General features: G+C 40.7%; 1 protein-coding gene across 1 annotated transcript in view; it reads left to right on the top strand.

Moving 5' to 3' along the window:
* The window catches only part of grin2aa (glutamate receptor, ionotropic, N-methyl D-aspartate 2A, a), a 130003-nt gene that overhangs the window by 94937 nt on the left and 12567 nt on the right, over positions 1 to 22499 (top strand). Inside the window, exons 5-10 of the mRNA XM_068336676.1 lie at positions 8713 to 8915; positions 12485 to 12656; positions 13461 to 13614; positions 14598 to 14723; positions 14852 to 15081; positions 21065 to 21225. Of these exons, the coding sequence (XP_068192777.1) occupies positions 8713 to 8915; positions 12485 to 12656; positions 13461 to 13614; positions 14598 to 14723; positions 14852 to 15081; positions 21065 to 21225 (1046 nt within the window). The remainder of the gene's footprint in view (positions 1 to 8712; positions 8916 to 12484; positions 12657 to 13460; positions 13615 to 14597; positions 14724 to 14851; positions 15082 to 21064; positions 21226 to 22499) is intronic.

The raw sequence follows: 22499 nt of genomic DNA, 5'->3' as shown, positions 1-22499 counted from the left end.
GGCCTAGTTTTAGTTTTAGTATACGTATATTATTATTCTCTTTCTATGGTTGATGCATTACTCTCTTAAACAAAAGTGAGTTCTTATATTTAAATCTAAATGTACATTGATAAGTTTTAGATAAGATTAATACCCATAGATAAAATAAAATGATGAGCTTGATTCAGAGGAAACATGACCACCTGTAGTCTGACCGAAAAGTGAACCTCTGTGAAATACACTTAAGGGCCAAAACCAAACTGAGATTAAACACAAAAGACGGCAGTGAAAACGTTGCCTCTGTCTCATGATACACACTTAATTGATCGATGAACTCATTTACTCGCAGGTTCATGGATTTCCTTTACAGGTAATTGAGAAAAAGCTTCTGTAATGATGATCATTGTAGTATTCTTGTCGTTGTAATAGACTTTAAATACTGGCCATGTATCTTTATACCTACATCTGGCAGCCTTGAATAGCTAATATTAATGTCTCCAAGATAGTTCTGGGTGGTAAGGCGGAGAGGAGTGTCATTTGAGGTGTTGATGAGTTTGAGAAAGGGATTGAAAAAGAGAAGTGAGTGCCAAAAGGAAGGATTTTGATTGATGACACAGAAAAAAAAGATGAACAGGGAGGTTTTTGAGTCTCTCTCATGTGGTCTCCTTTTACTCATGCCCTCAAGTTACTTCTTCTTTCAATCCTCTCTTCTTCACCTCCCCCTTACTTCCATTTTTCCTCATTCCTCCTGTCTTCTTTTTCCCCCATTTCCAGACAGTCTGTCCTGTCCAATCTTTAGCTGTGATTTTCAGTTGTGGTCTCTAGTAGCACCTTGAACCACAATTAATTCAGCCAGACCGCAATTATCGATGCGGTGGTGGCTGGGGCGTGTCTCATGGCGACTCTCTAATATGTGTTAACAACACAAACGCCATGTTTTGATCAAACCTTTATTGTATTTATTTAGGGCACGTTGTTACAACATTCCGTTTAATTTGCCACAACGCCCACCGTCTCCATCCAATGTTAAAGCATAGAATTTTTACATTCTGACGCACTCCCGTACATTTTTCCACCTGCACACACAGAAGACCCTTTGTTGGTATGCTGAGGGGTGGTAGAGAGTGTTGTAAACTGAGAGCCTGTGAAATTGATCAGTACCACCTCACTCTGGTGTAGAGAAAGAGACTGAAGGAGAGAGCGACAAGGAGAGCCAAGTGGAAACATAATTGGGAGCTGCTCTCTCTCCTTCTCTCTCTCTGTCTTTCTGTCTCCCTCTCTCTCTCCCTCTCTCTCTTTGGTGTAGCTGTCCTATCCATGTATTGTAAGTGAGACACAAATACAAAAATGGGAGCTACTCTCGCTCTCTCGCTCTCTCTCTCTCTCTCTCTCTCTCTCTCTCTCTCTCTCTCTCTCTCTCTCGCTCTCTCTCTCTCTCTCACACACACACACACACACACCACACACACACCACACACACACCACACACACACACTGATCCATGAAGATCAAGAGATAAAAATTCAGCAACTGCACTAAAATATGGATATGTACTAAAAATATAAAATGTGTCCCCTTGAGGCTCAGCAGGGAGAGTGAGGGAGAGGAAAGCTATATGGAGCAATAGGAAAAGGAGCAAGCTATCGAGACAGATGGGCAGAGATAGCAAGAGCAAATGAGCATGAGAAAAAGAGACACAAAGAGACAGAGTGAGGAAGAGAGAGGTGGAAAGAAGCCACCAGCATGCGCGTGCTTTCTTTTTTTCACCCGCTACAACTCTTAGATTTTCAAAGGATCCACACCTGCTGTTCTTTACAACACACACACACACACACACACACACACACACACACACACACACACACACACACACACACACACACACACACACACACACACACACACACACACACACACACACACACACACACACACACACACACACACACAGATGTTTAGATGGCATAAATAGTGGATGGAGTTTTTGGAAGAGTAGGCCTTAAATTGCGGGTATCTGGCATTTGTTCAATGATTATGTAATCACCTGTGAATTACTGCTTGATTTTAAAGAAGTGTGATACCTGAACAGTTACAGTTGCAAGAAAGAATAACGATTTAGAGAAATGCTTCCTCGCCAGGAGTGTCATATTTAAGCACTCACAGATGGTTCATCCAATCCTTTTTAACTGTATCTCCATATTTCTAAATGTTAATTTGTTGTAATGATGCTAAATCTGGTGGAGGCAATAAATGGATTCCATTTTGGTCTTTGGATTGAGCAGATTTCAGGAGCTTTCTTTACTTTGAGCACAAAGGTTAGCGCAAAACTATTTTATCCTCCACCTAATTGAGATGTACAGGTATATTGAGTATTATGCTTCCCCAAATGTTATGAAACTCACTAAAATACTTTGGATTTTGTTTCAAAAAGATGTAAAGCTTTAAGGATCTAGGGCTGTGCGAGGAAAAGGCATTAGGTACAGCAATGCTTCAAGCTAAAATTCACCATCAACAGTTTAGCGTATTAATTGCTGATGATCAACATGCTGATTTCAAAATGGTGCAGTGTTTTCCATGTTCACATGAAATCTCGGTCATACTAAATCAAACTTTACAGTGACAAGTACTTCTTGTGATTTTGAGCAGCAGTATGGTTTCATGCAAAAAAAAAAAAAAAAGAGTGCTACAGATGCAGTATTTGCTTTGAGGATGTTGCTAGAGAAGTACAGAAAAGGCCAGAGGGAGCTGCATTGTGTTTTTGTAGATCTGGAGAAAGCTGATGACAGGGTGCCCAGAGAGGAACTGTGGTATTGCATGAGGAAGTCTGGAGTGGCAGAGAATTATGTTAGAGCAGTGCAGGCAGGGCTCGAAATTAACTTTTTTCTTGGTAGAACTGGTGCTCCCAAAATTTAGAAGTTAGTAGCGTCAGCAAAGACTTTAGGAGCACCTACCCAAAAGCAAGGCGTACAGACACTATATGTAATATGGCATGCATTTTATTCACAATGGGCACAGTGCACTGCGCCGTTCTCAAACCGGAGCCATTCAAAATCTTTCAGCCACTCTTTTGTAAAACTAGCTTTTCTTCTTGGCTGGAGCGTCATTAGCTGTGTCGACAGCGACCATTTCCGAAACATTCCTTGGATTCTGACCAAAATAATTCCCAATCGTACGTTTCATTTTGTTTAAAAAAGCAGCATTAGATTAGCTTTCAGCATCCTCCTCCCTCAAACCGAGTCCACATGTTGTATAGCAGGACAGATCACGTGACGTTACAGAGCGCAGTGGAGGAAGTGTGTGGGGAGGGATTTAAAGCAACCTTAACCAATATAAAACCAGCAAGTACAGTTGAACATATGAAAGTCCACGTTTGATAGGATACTATTGCTGACTGTCATATTAATGTTGTTGAGTGCACAAAGAGGGAGGGAACGTCTGAATTGAGGGGAGAGAGTATTAACTCTATGGAGAGAGAGAGAAAGAGCGAGAGAGAAGAGAAAAAAAAGGCGCACCAGATTTTTTTCCCTAGTTGCACAGGTAATCCCAAATATATGTAATAGTCGCACTGATAAAAATTTGGGCGTATATGCGACCAAAATGGTCGCAAATTCGAGCCCTGGGTGCAGGACATGTATCAGGACTGTAAGACAGTGGAGAGGTGTGCTGTAGGTGTGACAGAGGAGTTCAAGGTGGAGGTGGGACTGCATCAGGGATCAGCTCTGAGCCCCTTCTTGTTCGCTATGGTGATGGATGGATTTATGGATGTAGTGAAAGAGGACATGAAGGTAGTTGGTGTGAGAGAAGAGGATGCAGAAGACAGGGTTAGATGGAGGCAACTGATTCGCTGTGGCGACCCTGAAGGGAAAATTGAAAGGAAAAGAAGATGAGTTTAACAGAAAACAGTGGCAACAGCTTCAACATTTGCAGCATTCAGTCACATAACCTGTAATTCAGACGAGCATCGAGTTTTTGTTTTCTGATGCCCTGACAACGTTACTCCATCACTGCTGGTTATCTGTGGGAAGTAGTCTGCGTACTTCCTTCATAAGGATAACAGTGTTCCTGCTACCCTTTTGCACAACCTTGCACCAGTCACTGCGCTGACAATCACATGTCAGAATGAGGCCTTGTGGCAGCTGTGATGGGGCTGTGAGGTTGTGAATCCAAAAAGAATGCTGAAAATTTATTTTTTTGTGAAATTCCAATATTTCTAAGAAAAATTTCAGACGCGACACTCGATGAAAGTGTTTTGTGTGAATATAGGGAAGGTGTGATTTTCATCAGTTCTACATGAGGTCACTGATTACAACCTTGTTGTGTTTTCTGGATTTGTGAATTGACATTCAACCAGACAACTCACAATTTTGAAATATTTTTACTGTAACACCAGCAGAAACAGGATGGGTTTGGTGTCAAGGCTTTGGCTTCATCACTCCCCAGAGAAATATTTACATAGAGACACTGGGGAGTGATGAAGCCCTCTCACTCAGAACCAACAGGTGAATGTTGGCATCTGTATGCATGCAGAGCGGCAACAGCATTGACAGGGAAGCAAAGATATGGGAAACTGTTCCAGCTCAAATAATCCACCACAACTGGGAAGATGTTTCTGAAGAAAATTTAGGAGAATGAGAGACGGCATGTGAGTATTGTGTGTACAACAGTACATCTCCGCCAGGAGCATCACGTTTGTGGTAGAGGTATTTCATAGAATGAATTAAAGGAGGTAAATCATTTAAGTCATTAAGATTCATCATCATGGTGATTCATTAAATATGTGTTTAAATATTTCAATTTGGATCAACACAAGATTCTTTTTTTTTTGTATTTTTCACATAAATATGGGAAATGATAAGTCAGATGAGGAGGTCAGAAACCAGAATGTTATTGAGAACAAGAGTGAAAATAATATAATATTTTTAGATTTTTCTAATGAATAGACCACTGGACTTTTGTAACCCAAAATTGATTAAAACATGTATAGCAGCATGAAAAAGGAAAGACGTCATCATGATTGGTTCAGCTTAGAGTAAAAATATGATATCAAAATAAATGACACAGGTGAAGTGTTTATTATTTTTCATGCTGCTGTCAGAGTTCCAGTATGACTTCACATCGTGAATGAAGAAAGTGTATTTACAAATCAGAATAAGGATGTTATGTTTTAATCCTGCTGAGTAGATGGAGTGTGAAAATTGCTTCAGGAGCTGCTGCAGTGTTAGCTGCCAGTTCACAAAATAATTATTACAGACAGCATGGGATTTGTGCTTGGAGAATCACAATACGGAAAGCAGAAACACACACTTTTAGTCCAGACCTCACTATTCTGTTGATTAAAGTCAGTTTAAAGGAAGACATCTAAATCCGTGGGTGCAGCTTCCTTTTGTTTTTCGTCTGTCTCATTTTTCTTCATCTCCGCTCTTGCTTTTCACACACTATTCACATGCAAATCTGCACATGCAACCACAGCCAGCTCAGGAAAGGCAGAACAGGATCCATTTTCTCTACATAATTTTATCTGACAGGGTTGACAGATACTGTTTTATGACTGAATAAATTTCTTCATGCTATTAGAAACTCATTCTCCCATAATGCAACCTGCCACAACAAAGTCTCCCAGTCTGTCAAACTGAAGTTGCTCACACTGCCCCTGGTTTGTGGTTTTTATTTTTTATTAGTGTCACTTTTTAAGCTGGGGTTGTTTCAGTGTAGCTGTGTGTGTATGTGTGTGTGTGCGTGTGTGCGTGCGTGCCTGTGTGTGTGAGAAAGGGTTAAGACAGTGTGAAATAGATAAAATAGAGAGCAAGATGTGCAAGTACAAAGAGCTAAGTTTTTGAAAAAAATAGAGAAAGGAAAGGCGATAAAAAAGGAGGTCAGACTCGAAAAAGAAATAGTAGATGAGACAAAGCAACAGATTTTCCAAAATCTTCTGGGTTACAGTGTCATCTCATTCACCATAAATTTGTAACAGGGGTTGAGGTCGATGGAGGCTGCCATGGGGGGGGGGGTATAATGTGGTGATCCCACAGGCCCATCATCATATCTTCCCACAGACCCCAATGTCACATCACACATACATGGACTGCTCTATGTGTATCAAGAGTGCGGAAAAGCTACTGTTCCTTATGGGCAAATATAATATTCTGCTGCCTGGTCAGTGGATAGAAATGATCTTCCCTGCTCTCTGGGTATGAATTCATGACCTCTTTTTCTTTAATTAGAGAGAAGGAGAGATGGGAAGGAAGAGGTGCGAGGAGAGCAGGAGGACAGGAAATCATCTGCTTAATTCAACTTATTCTCACACTCATCCTCCTCTCTTCTTCTCCCCAGGCATCATCTGACTAGAATTTTTATTACTCCTTTGAGTTTGGTGAATCATGCAACTGTATCAGTGGTGGCCCTATATTAACGATTGAATGTATTAAGTAGATTTGACTTGTATGTACTGTATGTGGCTGCTATTATGCCAGGCATACTACACAAGATAACTGAATGATCAGAAGTCAGTATAGATGAAACACTCATTCTCTTTCATTGACTCTTCTACATATTTCTTTTCGAGGGATGGTGGGGGGTTCTCATATTTTCCTAGGTATTTAGCAATAATACTTTTGCTCGAACAATCCCCTCTCCTCTCTTTGATAGACACATACATTTAAATTCTTAATTGTGTCCTAATTGAATAGAACAGTACCAGAACATGAATACTGAAGATGCAGTACAGTAAGTTGAAACATAGAGCAGTTCTCAGATGTGTAGGTAGCAGCATCTCCACCTGATATGAAGGGTACCAATAATAACTGAGACAGTACCATATTTATCATTTGTCATTTAATCGCTGCTGGGCAACCCAAGTTGTTGGAACACTTTTATAACCGTATTGTCCTTGGCTGCTGCTGATAAAAAACAAGTAGTCTGCACCTATTAACCAGTTCTGAAATGATTTTAGGCATGGTGGGTACTTCATTACCTTGGTCGTAAACTTAGATGCAGGCTGTCTGTAGATCAAACACTAATTGGACTGGTTTATTACTACAGAATCTGCTGCAGGGAGATGTGTGAACATAATGATTTGAGTTTGCTACATACATGGGTGCTTTAATGTTGTCACTGACTGTGAAAAAATGTGTTGTCTTTGTTATTAGGTCTACAATTCATGACATGTATGTGCAGTCTTCTACATGCACAGCAGCAACACGCAAACACACATAACCTCATTCTCTTGTGAAGGGCTGAACAGCTGAGGTAAGACAGACGGATAGGTGGGATTGCTCCAGGGAAAGGTGAAGGTGACACACAAGAAACCATGCACGTGCCTTCTCAGTGTCCTATCCTGCAATCCCTCCTCTCTACTTTCATACAAACACACACACAGATATACACACACACAACACAGGCATGCATGCACACTCACATTCTGAGAGATCGAGTCTTAACAGAGTGAACTGTCGACAGTGACACTGACTAGGAGTGTAGAAAACACCATCAACTCTGTCATTGAACAGAAAACCGCTCAAAGCCAAACAATGAAAGTGCTAATTTTACTTTTCATCTCAGCCTTCCTGTTAATGACCAAGTCAGGCAGGCCAGCTGAAAGACAGCGTATTTGTGTTTGCATGTATGTATGTGGATAAAAACCACTGTCTTATGTTAGGTCACAGTCAAACAAGCAATATAGAAAACACAAAAAAAGTCTCATCAGTGTCTGAACCTCTCGATCTCCCATCGATTACAAAGTCTATAAACTTATACCCTTCTGAGTGGGAAGTACACAAACTCGCAATTCCACTCTGCAGTGTTTTGCCTTTTGAGTCTTAGAGAGAGTGAGAGAAAAGAAGAAGGAATGTCCTTTGAAAAAGTGAGAAGTTTTTCTGTTTTCTGCTGTACCATAAATAATTGAGAGTCGAGTGAAGTCTTGCTGCCTGCTGTTGTCTCCCCTCCGACTCTCCCATCTGACACAAACATGCGTAAACATTTCACGCACACACACACACACACACACACACACACACACACACACACACACACACACACACACACACACACACACACACACACACACACACACACACACACACACACACACACACACACACACACACACACACACACACACATGCATTTAGCCTATAGACAGGTGTGGGTGGGTAAAGAACGTCCATAAGGGAATCTGTGACATCACAGCTCTGAAAACTTTCTGAATTATTAACACCATCATACTGTCACTCTCCCCTTCCCTCTTGTATACGTTCACATTCACAGCCCTCCCTCAGAGTGTATTCAATCATGCATCCCAGAACACCATGCTTTTAATGTTTCATGCTGAAGTCACTGTTACATTTATTATTGTCTGCAAACATGCATGCTGATTTGTAAGCTTCCGTGCCAAAAGACGATGTAGAAAAACATGTAAAACAAATGTTGATGGGTGTCTGGATTTGTAATCATCTCCACTCCCTTGGTGCTTTGAGTTATAGGCAGCAGACTGCAGCGGTTGAATCGCGTGGTAAAGAGAAGTGGCACACCGGTGTATTGCCGTGTTCTGACCACATGTTTTTTCCCTCACTTCAGATGTTGACTTGCCATTGCTCACCTGTCACTAAGTATTGGAATGGATCCACAGATATTATAAAATATAAAATCATTTGTTATAATTTTGACTGATTTAGCAGTCTTTTGGGTTTCGTCTTATTTATTATGTCATCCTTGTTTTTCTCATTTCCTTCCATCCAGATGGGGAAACTGGACAACCGCAGCCTGACGCTGAAGTATCCGGTGTGGCCGCGTTTCAACTCCTTTGGGGACGCAGAGCTGGACGATAACCACCTGTCTATCGTCACTCTGGAGGAGAAGCCATTTGTTATTGTGGAGGATGTAGAGAGGCTAACTGGTACCTGCATGAGGAACTCTGTGCCCTGCCGGAAGCACATCAAAGAGTAAGTCTGCCATGCAGGCCTTATGAGGAAAAAGTACACCTCATCATTATTAGTCCATTTTTGTTCTTCTGTGAAAGGAATGTGACAAATGTACTGATGGTTATTCTGAAAGGAGGTACCCTGCCTTTGCATACTAGTTTGCCATGGTATTAGTTACCTGAAAAAAGTCCTAACTACACGTGTAACTATTCATTCTAATGGTCAGCCTGTAAATGACCCTCTGAACTCACAATCATATCACAGTGGATGATAGGTTGAGTGAAACTAGCCAATTGAAATTTGCTTCGATCTGCGATAACCGATTACAGTATATCTTCAATTAATAATATCGGTGGTGTGTTGTGTTCATTCAAATGTGTTTGGAGTGCTTTACAGACCATATTCCATTACAGACTCTCTAGTAAGGCATTGTCATCATCATTACTATGCACTGGTATTTCCATTTGGTCTACAAAAGGTTCACTGAAAGTTAAAAGATATTTTTCAAACAGTGCAACTTTGGTATTATAACATTTATCATCATTATCATCATCATCATCATCATCTGCTAGTAAGAAGCTTTAACTTACCTTAGATAAAAACTATCCATTTACAAATAGTAGCTGGGGATAAAATCATCAGTTTCTATTGTGTGGACATTACAAACATCCACAAAAGTTCATATGCATGGTATGAATTACAAATCCACTAAAATATAATCTAGACTCAATAACCAATTCCTATTGGGATAAAATATTCCTGCAAATTTAATTAATCAGATGGTGGTTGAAAACTTTTGAAATGAATGTCCTCTTTTGCTTTCGTTAAATTTTTCATGCACCTCATTGTCTGTGCTCACATGAGCATGGGAAGAGTGCAGTGTGCAAATAATGTGTCGTCTTTCCTCCCCCTGCCTCCCCATCAGTGATTTACGTCACATTTACGAATTTTCTCTCCAATGCCCAAATGGGTAGTGTGTGTGTGTGTGTGTGTGTGTGTGTGTGTGTGTGTGTGTGTGTGTGTGTGTGTGTGTGTGTGTGTGTGTGTGTGTGTTTGTGGCTTCTGAATGAGAGGAGCTAATTGGTTAGTAGATACACAATGTTTCTCTCAACTAAAGTACATACTTTGTGTCACTCTTACGCTGCTACGGTCATGCATGCATACAAAGTTACTATGTGCTTGCCCCCCACACACACTTACACACACACACATACACACTCACGCACACACACACACACACACACACACACACACACACACACACACACACACACATATACACACACACACACACACACACACACAAGTATACACACACTCATACACCCAGAGATGATTAAGTCGTAATAGGATCCCAGGGAAGAACCTAACAGAGAATTTCATCCAGAATCTGTGAAGTAGGGCGGAGGATGAAGCATCTCCAAGGAGTGACATAAATACACACACATACACATACATCCACACAGACTCATGCAGACTCTCCGTTTGCCACATGTCCACTCACTCACAGGCCAGTGCATTTGAGCGCATCTTTCCCTCCCACAGTGCGATTCCCACTCAAGCATCCGTTGTGTCAATTTGAAGAAAGAGGGATAGATGGAGGGAGGGAAAGAGGTGAAGAGGGGGGAATGATGATGCAGTTGGATCGGGGGATGGAGGACTATTCATGCATACAGAACCACAAATTCACACACACACACACACACCCACACACACACAACACACACACACACACACACACACACACACACACACACACACACACACACACACACACACACACACACACACACACACACACACACACACACACACACACACACACACACACACACACACACACACTGCCCTCTCTGGAGACCCCTCAAGCCCAGTGGTGTTTCTATATCAAGTTGGCCTGGCAACTTCAGAAACAGCCTCCATAATGTCACATGTTCCTGTTCCCTGAACTGTACAGTGGCCGCCCTAAATGAGTACACTGTGTTCATGAATGTGGTTATTACAGCTCTGGCCTATATGCTTGTTCTTTCAAATCCTGTCACAAACTTTGCCTTGGTTCTATTATTATTATCATAGTTTTTCTCCCCATCCGTTTTCCTTCATCAAGTATTTGCAGCAAAACAATACAATATAAAAATGCATACTGCCTGTTAAAGCTCTAGACATGTTTGTGGCGGAGACATCAAGCATCATCATCATCACATTATTTCTTTTCTGATTGACTTCCTGGTTCTTAGAAATTAGACAAAATTTTTGTTCTGCAACCTGTGATTCAATCTGGAATTTTAAGTCCCAATAAGAGAGGAATGCAGATCCATGATCTCTTCTACCCATTCCGCAGGACTCTTTGTCCATCCACCCATTATGTCTTAAGAAAGACTTTTGTTCTTTTTATCTGTGTGATTCATTGGAAGCTGAAGGCTATCATCAAAAGATGTCGCTCAACAAATTACAGAAATAAATATCAAATTACAGATGTGTCAGAGTTGTTTCAGAAGTATTTTTTGATTGATGAGGAAAGAAAATACATAATGATTCTTTGGTAAACACTAATCTAGATTTTATCAACACACCAAATGTTTGAATGGGAATGTTGATGTATATTGACTCATTTATTTCATTTGAAACTGGATCTACCAAATGCTATGGTTAGTATCTGATTACAAGTGTTTCACAAAAAAAGAAATACATGACTGGATTTCTCAAATGAAACTACAATCAAACCATAAAACTACATTTCCCTCCAGTTTGAAGCATGGTGATTGCTCTTGGATTGAAATTTGTTTGAAAGATTTGTGCCAACTAACAAGGATAATGCAGAACTTGGGGCAAGAGTTTGCTAAAAAATCTTCCACAGTAAAAGAGTATGAGCTCTAAAGGTAACTCAACATCACAACCAGATGTGTGTAGATCTTTTCTTCCCTTTGTCCCCTCAATTTTGTGTCCAAGTTGTTGTTAAAATAAAGAATTAAGGTTATGTTCAACTAATTAGTACATACAGTACCTAGAAGTTAAATGAGATTGTCTAATAGCTGAGGCACACTGTGTGGTGTTTGTGTACGGGTGTGTGTGTGGGGGGGGGGGGTGCGTGAGAGAGAGAGAGAGAGAGAGAGAGAGAGAGAGAGAGAGAGAGAGAGAGAGTAGAAGAGAGAATATCATCTGAACTCCTGCTCTCAAATTCATACACAAATGGTATGATGTGTCGTCACAAACGTACTCTAACAGACAGAGAGCTTGAGGGACAGAAGGTACATATTTCTCAAGTCTTCTCATGTCATTTCTTAATAGAAGGACATGAACTTAAAGGTGAAACAGTCCCAGGGTGACATTTCTTCATTGGTGCATTCATATGAATTAAACAAATAGAATAGAAAGAGATATACACTGCGCTTTGGGAGAGGTGATAAGTCCTCAGTCATCCAGGTTCTTTTAAATGTGGGGAAAATAAGAGGACATTGACTTTGATTAGCATTCAGCGTGCAACTGTGCACGCTCACCGTATATTAAATGCTGCAAAGACTGCAATACATTTGGTGCAGTGTCTCCATTTATTACCACAGACACTAACCCTTTTGCTTGTTTTTCTAAAGCAACACAACAGAGGCTGGTGGGACGTATATCAAGAAGTGCTGTAAAGGCTTTTGCATCGATATTCTGAAGAAGATTGCAAAGTATGTTAAGTTCACCTATGACCTGTACCTGGTAACCAATGGCAAGCATGGCAAGAAGATCAACAATGTCTGGAATGGGATGGTGGGAGAGGTGAGACAGGACTACCATGTGGTTTTGTTTTGCAGTGACGGATGTAGTTGTTACATGAACATGACTAGATAGAGGTACAAAACTGATATGAGTACTGATCAATCTTATAAATGAGTTACTTAATTCTGGGAGAAAGTTGGAAGCTTGTATGACAGGATATTCCAATTGCTTGAATTCCAAAACTCTTTAGTTATCATTCTCTCCATCCCTCCCTGTGTTTGTTAAACTTTCACAAAGGGAAAAAAAATCAGCTCTTAGGTTTTGGCACCACAGCAATTGTTCAAAAAGTAAACAAACTTTAGCTCATCCGACAGAAACACCCTTTGCATATCTTTAATTAACAGCTTCAAGATGAAGGTAAAATCCCAAAGTTTATTTTTAGACTGTGCAACTTCACAGAACTTTAAGGTCCAATTTGGCATTCACTGCATTTAGCAGAGGCTCCTGTTTGCATGTTGATTATAATACATGAAGTTTCAACCCTTCAAAACTTTATTGATGTTTTTTCAGTTATATTGATATTCTGGAGGGGAGTTGGCAGATGTTTTATTTTTAAAGAACATTATCATGAAAGATAATGTTAATTTACAGAGACCACATTTTAAAATAGGATTATTAATCTTCCTTATTGTATAAGAGTGTGTTTCACATGTGTAATAATTGACTGTTTTCCTCTCTTTCCTCTCATCCACCCATCCTACTTTTACCAACCTTTCATCCTTGCTGTTCTCTCTGTCTTCTCACCTATCCATCCATCTCTGTATCCATTAACCCTTTACCTGCTCATCTCCGCTGCCTTCAAAGGTGGTCTATAAGAAAGCCGTCATGGCCGTCGGATCTCTGACGATCAATGAGGAGCGTTCTGAGGTCATCGATTTCTCCGTCCCGTTCGTGGAAACCGGGATCAGCGTCATGGTCTCCCGTAGCAACGGAACTGTGTCCCCATCAGCCTTTCTCGGTGAATGTCACTGAATAACTCTTACTTTGTTTTTGGAGAGGAAGCTCTGTCTTGTTCGCATTTTTTTTATTTTTTTTGTTCTTGTTGTCTGCGCAAGTGTAGAATGAAATTTGTTGTCAGTTTTTAGGTGTTTGTTCCCTGAGACACAGAGCTGAAAATACAATTCAGTTCTGTTAACCAGATGTCAATACTTGAACTCTCAATGGACAGGATTTAGCTTGACTCATGTTTCCTGCTGAAATCGCTCTAACTTACACAAGCAGCACTTAACCACAGGATTTGAACTAGAGTGACTGCAGATATCCCTCCTATAGTGGCTCGGTCACGATCAGTTGATGTACAGTATATTGCTTTAGCATCAACCTCCAAGTTACCGTGCAAGCATACATGAAACCACTTACACCCACATGTCATCATACGCAACACAAAGGTACACACTCGAACATGTATGCAGTTACTGCTGTGAATGTAGTAATGAAACAGTTTGAGCATGAAAACCCTTGCACTGGCACAGACACACACACACACACATACACACACACACACACACACACACACACACACATGCAAGGGGTGTGCAGCCCTCTGCCAGTAGTGCTCTCCCATACATTAGATCAGGGTTTAATCTCTGCAGCAGTGCTGTGAGCTCGGAGGTTGGACAGGAGTGCTGACACCAGAGCCTGGCGTTCGGTGCGCCTCCTCATGCTGTCAAATAGGTGGTGTGCCTGTGTCTGCATGTGTGTATGCAGACTGTGTAGGGGGGATCTCGAGCACGCAGGAGCCAACTTGCTATCATGCAGTTCTCTGCTATATGCCTGTGTGAATGTGCACTCAAGAACACAATTGATTTATTAATTTAGTTCATTTAGTTCCAAGGCAGATAGTGAGTGTTATGAATCCTAAAAGCTGATGTGTAGCATTATGAGCCTTTAATCTAACATGATTTATTATGTCCTACTGTTTCTTTGTTTCCTCTCTACCAGAGCCTTTCAGTGCATCAGTGTGGGTGATGATGTTTGTGATGCTCTTGCTGGTGACAGCAATGGCTGTCTTCATGTTTGAATACATCAGTCCTCTTGGCTTTAACAGAAACCTGGCACAGGGAAAAGGTGAGTGCAAAAAACATGCACATACATATCAAACACATTTCAGTCACAACCCAGCATCTGAAATTGCAAACACTAAACACACTGGTGGCCTATGAACAATATATATGCGCTCACTTCCTCTTTTTAAGATCCTCATGGCCCTTCCTTCACCATGGGTAAAGCAGTGTGGCTACTGTGGGGTCTGGTTTTCAACAACTCTGTGCCAGTCCAGAACCCAAAAGGAACCACCAGTAAATTCATAGTGTCTGTGTGGGCCTTCTTTGCTGTCATCTTCCTGGCCTCCTACACTGCCAACCTGGCTGCCTTCATGATCCAGGAGGAGTTTGTCGACCAAGTCACCGGTCTCTCTGACAACAAGGTAATGAACATCAAGTGGGACATTGAGTTAGTTGGTTGCTTTGCAGGTACAATACTAATTCATTTGTGACATTCAATTACCTAAGCTGAGTCTGGCCAACATGTTATCTATTAAATTAGATTCTGAAATTACATGGGTGCAAAAAAATAATTAATGTAAGCTTTGAGAAATAAGGAGCTCCTCTGATATTTGAATCCACAATCTAAAGTCATGGAGTATTAGCAGGATGTAAATTCTCAGATTCTTTACTTTGGCCAGCCATACTACAGGAAAAGGGACATTTTTTTGTTTGAGATGAGGAAGTCTTCTGCATACACAACACATGTATCTTCTTTTCTTTTCGGCTTTTCCCTTCAGGGGTCGCCACAGCGAATCAGTTGCCTCCATCTAACCCTGTCTTCTGCATCCTCTTCTCTCACACCAACTACCTCCATGTCCTCTTTCACTACATCCATAGACCTCCTCTTTGGTCTTCCTCTAGGCCTCCTGCCTGGCAGTTCAAAACTCAGCATCCTTCTACCAATATATTCACTATTTCTCCTCTGGACATGTCCAAACCATCTCAGTCTGGCCTCTCTGACTTTATCTCCAAAACCTCTAACATGTGCTGTCCCTCTGATGTACTCATTCCTGATCCTATCCTTCCTGGTAACTCCCAAAGAGAACCTCAGCATCTTCATCTCTGCTACCTCCAGCTGTGTCTCCTGTCTTTTCCTCAGTGACACTGTCTCTAGACCAAACAGCCTCGCTGGTCTCACCACAGTTTTGTACACCTTTCCTTTCATTTTAGCTGAAACTCTTCTATCACACATCACACATTTGGACACAACACATTTATACATTTTTCATTTATTTTGCACTGGAGATTGCAGAATGTTATCTCCCTATTAAAGATTGACTCAAAGATAGACTAAACCACCAGCATGAATGTAGGCACAGATCGTTGTACCGCCCCATGTGATAAAATTCAAACACAAATCTCTGAAGTGTTTCAGTTATGAGACACTACATTGAACTACTGTATTAGAATACATGTGGGACAAGGAGAAGATTAGCAAAATTATAGATAGGTGATAAAAAGTGGTGAGTAAGAGGAGAAAGACAGACTTAAAGATCTAAGAATAAAGGCCATGCCAAATGAAGAGAAATAGAAAAAAAGACAAAACGGTAGAGAGTTCCTGAGGAGAGGGGAGTTGATGTATGAGGATGCTCTGGAAGAGAAAGCACTTGTGTCTGATGTAGAGAGTTTTGACAACATGCAGAAGGAGAAAGGGGAAGAGAGGGATGTGTGGCAGGAGGGTGGCTGAGGAATTTCAAGAAGCCAAGACACACACGGTGGTACAAGGCAACAGGCAGACAGATATGGGCCAGGCTGACAACCGAGGTAGGGAGAAAAGACTGGAATGAAGAGGGGGAAAGGAGGAGATATATGAAAAGACAGAGCGGGTCAGGGAAGAAAGTAACAGAAAAAAAGGGTAAATAGCTATTCAGATAGACATGTTGAGCAGCCTTGACACAGACATATCTGTGACCAGCAAAACAATGGCGAAAACTACCCTTTCTGAGTTGCCTGGTGTGTTTTTGTCTTTTTTTTTTTATATATGTTTTTAGGTCACTAGGAGACAGAAATGCCACAAAACAACCTCTTTGCAAGAAAACCTTAGACAATTAGCATATCCCACTATTATATTGCTAAAATTTTAGGAAACATTTGGCACAGTGGGCACAGGAGCAGCATGACCATCCCATTGGATGGGTGTTTCTAAGTGGAACTGGTTCTCTGTGAAGAGAATGTCTCTGTCAAAACGAACCAAAGAACACACCGGCTGTTGGGTGTCATACTGAAGGTTGGGCAAGGCTTGGCTTTGCCTTTTTTTACTGTTGCGACAATATGTTGCCTCATCACTATTTGCATAAATGTTCCAGCTAAATAATTCAAAAGAGTAGTCTTCTGAAAATATTGAATGAGATTGAAAGCAACCATCAAACATCATAAAGAGAAGGAGTCACACAAAGGAGTTGGATTAGCTGATATTAAGCTTCAGGTGACTCATAAAATGATGTGACAAAACCCTTTGTCAGTCCTCTTTTCTCCACTCAAAACACAGTCTCTGAATTAAGACAAGGCTTTTCTCGTAAATTATTCGCTGCGTCCTATTCTATTATATAGTCTTATTTTTTGATGAAGAGGAGTAATAAATATGTAGTTAGCTGTTGTCAACTGCCAACTCCCAAGGAGGCTACCCATGGGAGGCAGTCAGTTAACAGGTCTGCAATGCATAGCACTATAACCATGAAGGATTTGTCTTTTTACCACTGCCTTATTTATCTCTGATTGTTAAAGAGGACATGCTGTTCTAGTTTCCCACTGTCTCCTACATCTGCTAGCCTTTAGAATAACATTTCACATGCATATTTGTGAAAATTCAATCACCCTAACCTCCATCCTGGTGACACTTACCAGGGCATGGTGAGATTCAATGGAGCCCAATCTGTGTAATTTACAACCATAATCACTTAATCTGACAAACAAAATTATTTTTTTCTGCATTGTAAATTAAAGTATCATGTGAAAGAAATACTGAGGCAGACAGGAGCATTGGAATCCTTTCCTTATATAACAGCTAACCTTGCATGATAATTAGGTAGTGAAGGGAACAGAAGAAGAGCAGAACAAAGGATGAAGAAAAATAACAACAAAAAGAGAGGGGATAGACAGATGGATGGGGCTTGTAAGTACACATCACAGCATTATGACCACAGGCATGTCACTTAACAACAAAGGCTTTCTTTGGACAATATGCTTTAAATTATGGGTAATGATTTTAATTATATATGTAAGATAATGCATTAATATTGTAAAACATCAAGTTATTGCTTTTGATAATTTAACTCTAAATAAGCTACAAACAGAATTGCAGTAGGATTGGTTTAATTTTATGCAATTTACTTCAATCATGGGTGGATAAATATTCTTTAGTGACTCTCCATTCTTGTGTTTTGTGTGCGTTGCTGTCACCTTTCGGCCATGCACTGTAGCAGAGCATTCCTCGTATGTCCACCTGTCTGAAGCACAAATCCCCCTCTGCTCTTTCACTTTCACATCATCTCTGCAACAAGATTTTGCTAGAGGCAGCTCTTACAGTTCTCCGAAGGCCTTCACTGGTAATTATCCAGAACAAGAGTGATGTTCTCCCAATTGGCATTTCCCCAGTCAGCCTGGAGATTTCAAGCAGCAGCATCCCCCCCACCATATCACCACCTTCTTGTCAAACGTGGCGTTTGACAAGGAGTAACCTTAAAACATGACCTTAAACCTTCTGCTTCACCTTTAAAAAGCGAAAAACGAGGAGGGAAAGAGGGGAAAACACGAGAAAAAATGGGCTTGCTTCAGGAGGGTTCATCTTCTTAGGGCTATCGCTTGTGATGCTGACACACACTGCATGACATCATCACCAACTCATGCAAATGCTTACATGCACAAAGGGTTTTGACGCACCGTCACCTTGAGCTTCTTACACAATGGAGTTGCAGACGTGTGCAAGCTTATACACAGTATGCATGCATTTCTGTGAATATTTACATGGCATGAATTCTGTATGTCCATACATGATAAGCACAGAGCTGATTTTTAAAGATGTTTGCTCACCTGTTTGGTATCAGTCAATGACATTTAAGTAATCCTCTGCCTGCAGGTCAAGGTGTATGAGTATGCGGGGAAAACAAAAATGTGTGCATATGTGAAAATGTCACATGCTATTTTTTTAGCATGTACCAAGCCACTCCACAGTAGTGCCCGGTGTATCTTTAGAGTGGAGCTCATAAAACACATTTCTTATTGATTGGGCTCATCTGTTTCTGGCTCTAAGGCCAGATAGTTACTGCACTGCTTGGGGTTATAGATTGTTACCACAATGCCATGTACTCCACTAGAGAATCACTGACCTGTACAAAAACTAGATTATACCTGAGAGTGACAGACACAGGTGGTAGACAAAAATTATGGAGGAGTTAAAGAAAATAAATTCAGTTAGTGGACGAAAAAGGAGAGGGACAGGGAAGGAAGTGGCCTCTAAAGATCTAAAGCCAAAGTTTATGTTTCATATTGTGCACATACTTTTACAAATGAATGTGACAATTTATATAATAAATGACACATTCTTTGAACTGATGAACCAACGAAAATGAGACAGGTTTCAGAGTCTCTTCTAGGCTGGCAGCAGAGTAAAGATGCCAAGAATAGAATAAATAAGATGACTGTCAAGACTGAAAGAAACAGAAAATGTGATAGATGAAGCAGCTTTCAATAAATGTAAAGAGAATGTTAAGCACAAGCATTGAGATAGTCAGTTTTGTATTATTTCTACTATCAAGTATAAAATGAATCTGAATTTTCTTTCGTGGCTTTTATCATGAGTCACCAGTTCACAGGACCACATATTGGTGCTTGTAAAACAATACAAATGTCATGGGAAATGTTTTTTTTCCCCCCGTGATTTGTGAAACGTTGAAAATGCCATATATTTGTGATTTAATACAAACAAAATGAAATAATTCAAAACTTTTATTTAAATTTTTTGTTCAATCAAAACTTTGTCGGGACTCCTTTTGCATGTATTACAGCATCAATGCGGTGTGGCATTGAGGCAATCAGCCCACGGCACTGTTGAGGTGTTATTGAAGCCTGGTTGCTTTGATATTGGCCTTCAGCTCTCTGGAGACTGGCATCTCTGATCTCCTACAGTTTCCGTAGTGAGCCAAAGTAAGAAGAGTTTGCTGGCCAGTAAACAACACAGTCAGCAATTTGGTTTTCAGTATTTTTGCACACTGGACAGATGTCATGCACTCCTCCAGAAAGAAATAGGCATCTCATTTGAGGTTTTCATCAGACAGGAGCATGAAGTTCTCAAAAATCTCCCAGTAGAAGGATGCATCGACAATAAAATTGATAAAACCAAGCAGACCAACACCAGCAGATGATATGGCCCTCAAACCATCACTGACTATGACCACTTCACACTGGACTTCAACCAAATTGGATCCTGTACATCTCTGCTCTTCCTCAAGACTTTGGAACTTTGCAAAACTTACTTTCATTTGAAAAGACACTTGGAATGCAACACTTGACGTCCATTTCCTGGACACATACTGTATGTGGGGTGACTCTTGATACCTCAGTCCAATCTTTGTGAATCTCCCACACCTTCTGGAAATGGCTTGGTCTTCTAAAATCTGTGGTCTTCCTTGTTACCTGTGCACATTTCCTACCACACTTTGCCCTTCCTGTCAACCTTCCACAAAAGTTAAATAACAATGACCTGAGGTGGCTAATTGTCTTCTGGGCAGCTTTAAACTTAGTAGCCTTTCGGTACTGTGTGACACCTCTGCGACACATTTGTAGGTGTCAAAAAGGTGGAACAAACTTTCCCCCTATTGCACCTTTATTGCATTCAAACAGATTGTTGAAGTGGAATAAAGCAATAAACAATGGAAATGCTGTCTGAATGAGGCTTTTGTTTGTAAATAGGACAAGTTAAAATCTCAAGATTTCAATAACATTTTGTTATAGTTGAACAAATTTTATGATTACCGAGTATGTGGTTGCCACAAATTTAGACGTTTCACAATAAAACAGAACATTCCTGTGACTTTGCTGTGTGGGGTCCAGTCTTTAACAATGTGTTGTATTAAAATGGACATAATTTGTTGGCCCCTGTCTTGAATCATATTTTGAGGCGTATTATCACTGAACGAACTTGGGAAACATTATTTGGTGAACTTATGAGCTCTCTGAGTTGCTTTCAGTGAGATTAGTTATGAAACAAGAAAGGAGTGTAACACAATACATCTTGCGCTGACCCACACACATGCATACCTTCTCACATTTTGTACGTTTGATATCGCTCATATGTTTTATTTTCCATTTTCTCTCATTATTTCCTGCCAATTCTCTCTCCATTGTTCCCTTTCTTCTCTTCTACAGTTCCAGAACCCGTATGCATATTCACCTCCTTTTCGCTTTGGGACGGTTCCAAACGGATCGACTGAGAGGAACATCAGGAAGAATTACCCTGCCATGCACCAGTACATGGTGAAGTATCATCAAACTGGAGTTCAGGATGCACTTGTCAGCCTAAAATCAGGGTAAGTGAGCCATGATCAAATGCTGTTTCACAAATGAAAAAAAAAAGACTTCAATCTGAAATAAAGAATACTGCAGTATTGTGTTTTGTCTGGTGTGTGTGTGTGTGTGTATGTGTGTGTGTGTGTGTGTGTGTGTGTGTGTGTGTGTGTGTGTGTGTGTGTGTGTGTGTGTGTGTGTGTGTGTGTGTGTGTGTGTGTGTGTGTGTGTGTGTGTGTGTGTGTGTGTGTGTGTGTGTGACAGCTTCTGGGGCTGGGGATGAATGGCTTTCCTGAGTGGGAACAGTAAGATCTATTTTTAGAACTGGCCTCTATAATAGGACTGGTGGTGTGTTTCTGGAGAATATCGACAACAAAGAATTTGAGAGAGCACAAAACCTATTCCAGCACTAGTCAGTCTGTGGATCAACCTTTGACAGTTCACAGAAAAGAAAATCCGATTTGTGTATGAGAGACCATGACAGATGATTTGATTCAGGAAGAATTAAGTAACAACATTTGAAAGCTGTTTAAATTGCCATGGTGGACCATTTTATTCTGAGAGTTCTGTGGAATCATATTTGATGCCTAAACGTGTTAGTGAAATAAACCATCAGTGAATTCTTGTTTTATTAGATACCGATCAATCAAGATGAGCTAATGATAAGATTCTCGTTGTCATATCATGAGCCTCAAACTATGTCTGAATGGCTGCTTTTAGGTGCAGCAACGTAACGCGGAAAATGAGCTAAGCTGTTGGAGGTTTTTACTTTCTGATTGCTCTCTAGCTTTTCCAATATTTGTTAATCAGCATTAGGGGTTTGCTCATCACCCTTTGGGTGATGGGCTTGTACCTCACGATAATTAACAATTTACAAGGTGTGAGGTCGATTGATAAAAACGTAGCCATCAGGTTGCGTCGCTGTCTCAGTGTCTATCCTGGATGTGCAGTTGCATGTACTGTATGTTATCCAGCAATATGACACATTCTTACATTATTCTCAGAAATGGATGTGTGTGTATGACAGTTATTACGGGGTATGTCTGTATTCAGGATGACTGCATTTTCTGTCACCATGGTCAGAGAGATTGACAGATTTTATTTGTATAATAGCCACACTTGTAAAAACTACATTATTTGAACGAGATACATGTTTTAGTACTCACCCAACCACTAGCAAAGGCTGTGTCAAGACAAGGAAGGAGATGCAGAGAGTGACTCCCATCAGAAAAATCACTTGGGACAAGGAGGTCAGGGACTGGGGGGGAGGGGGTAGGCCACTGGCGAAACATTTTAT

The sequence above is a fragment of the Antennarius striatus genome, chromosome 16 (genome assembly GCF_040054535.1).
Source record: "Antennarius striatus isolate MH-2024 chromosome 16, ASM4005453v1, whole genome shotgun sequence".
NCBI lineage: Eukaryota > Metazoa > Chordata > Actinopteri > Lophiiformes > Antennariidae > Antennarius > Antennarius striatus.
Note: the sequence above shows the minus strand (reverse complement) of the source record. Positions and strands in the feature narration are given on the sequence as shown.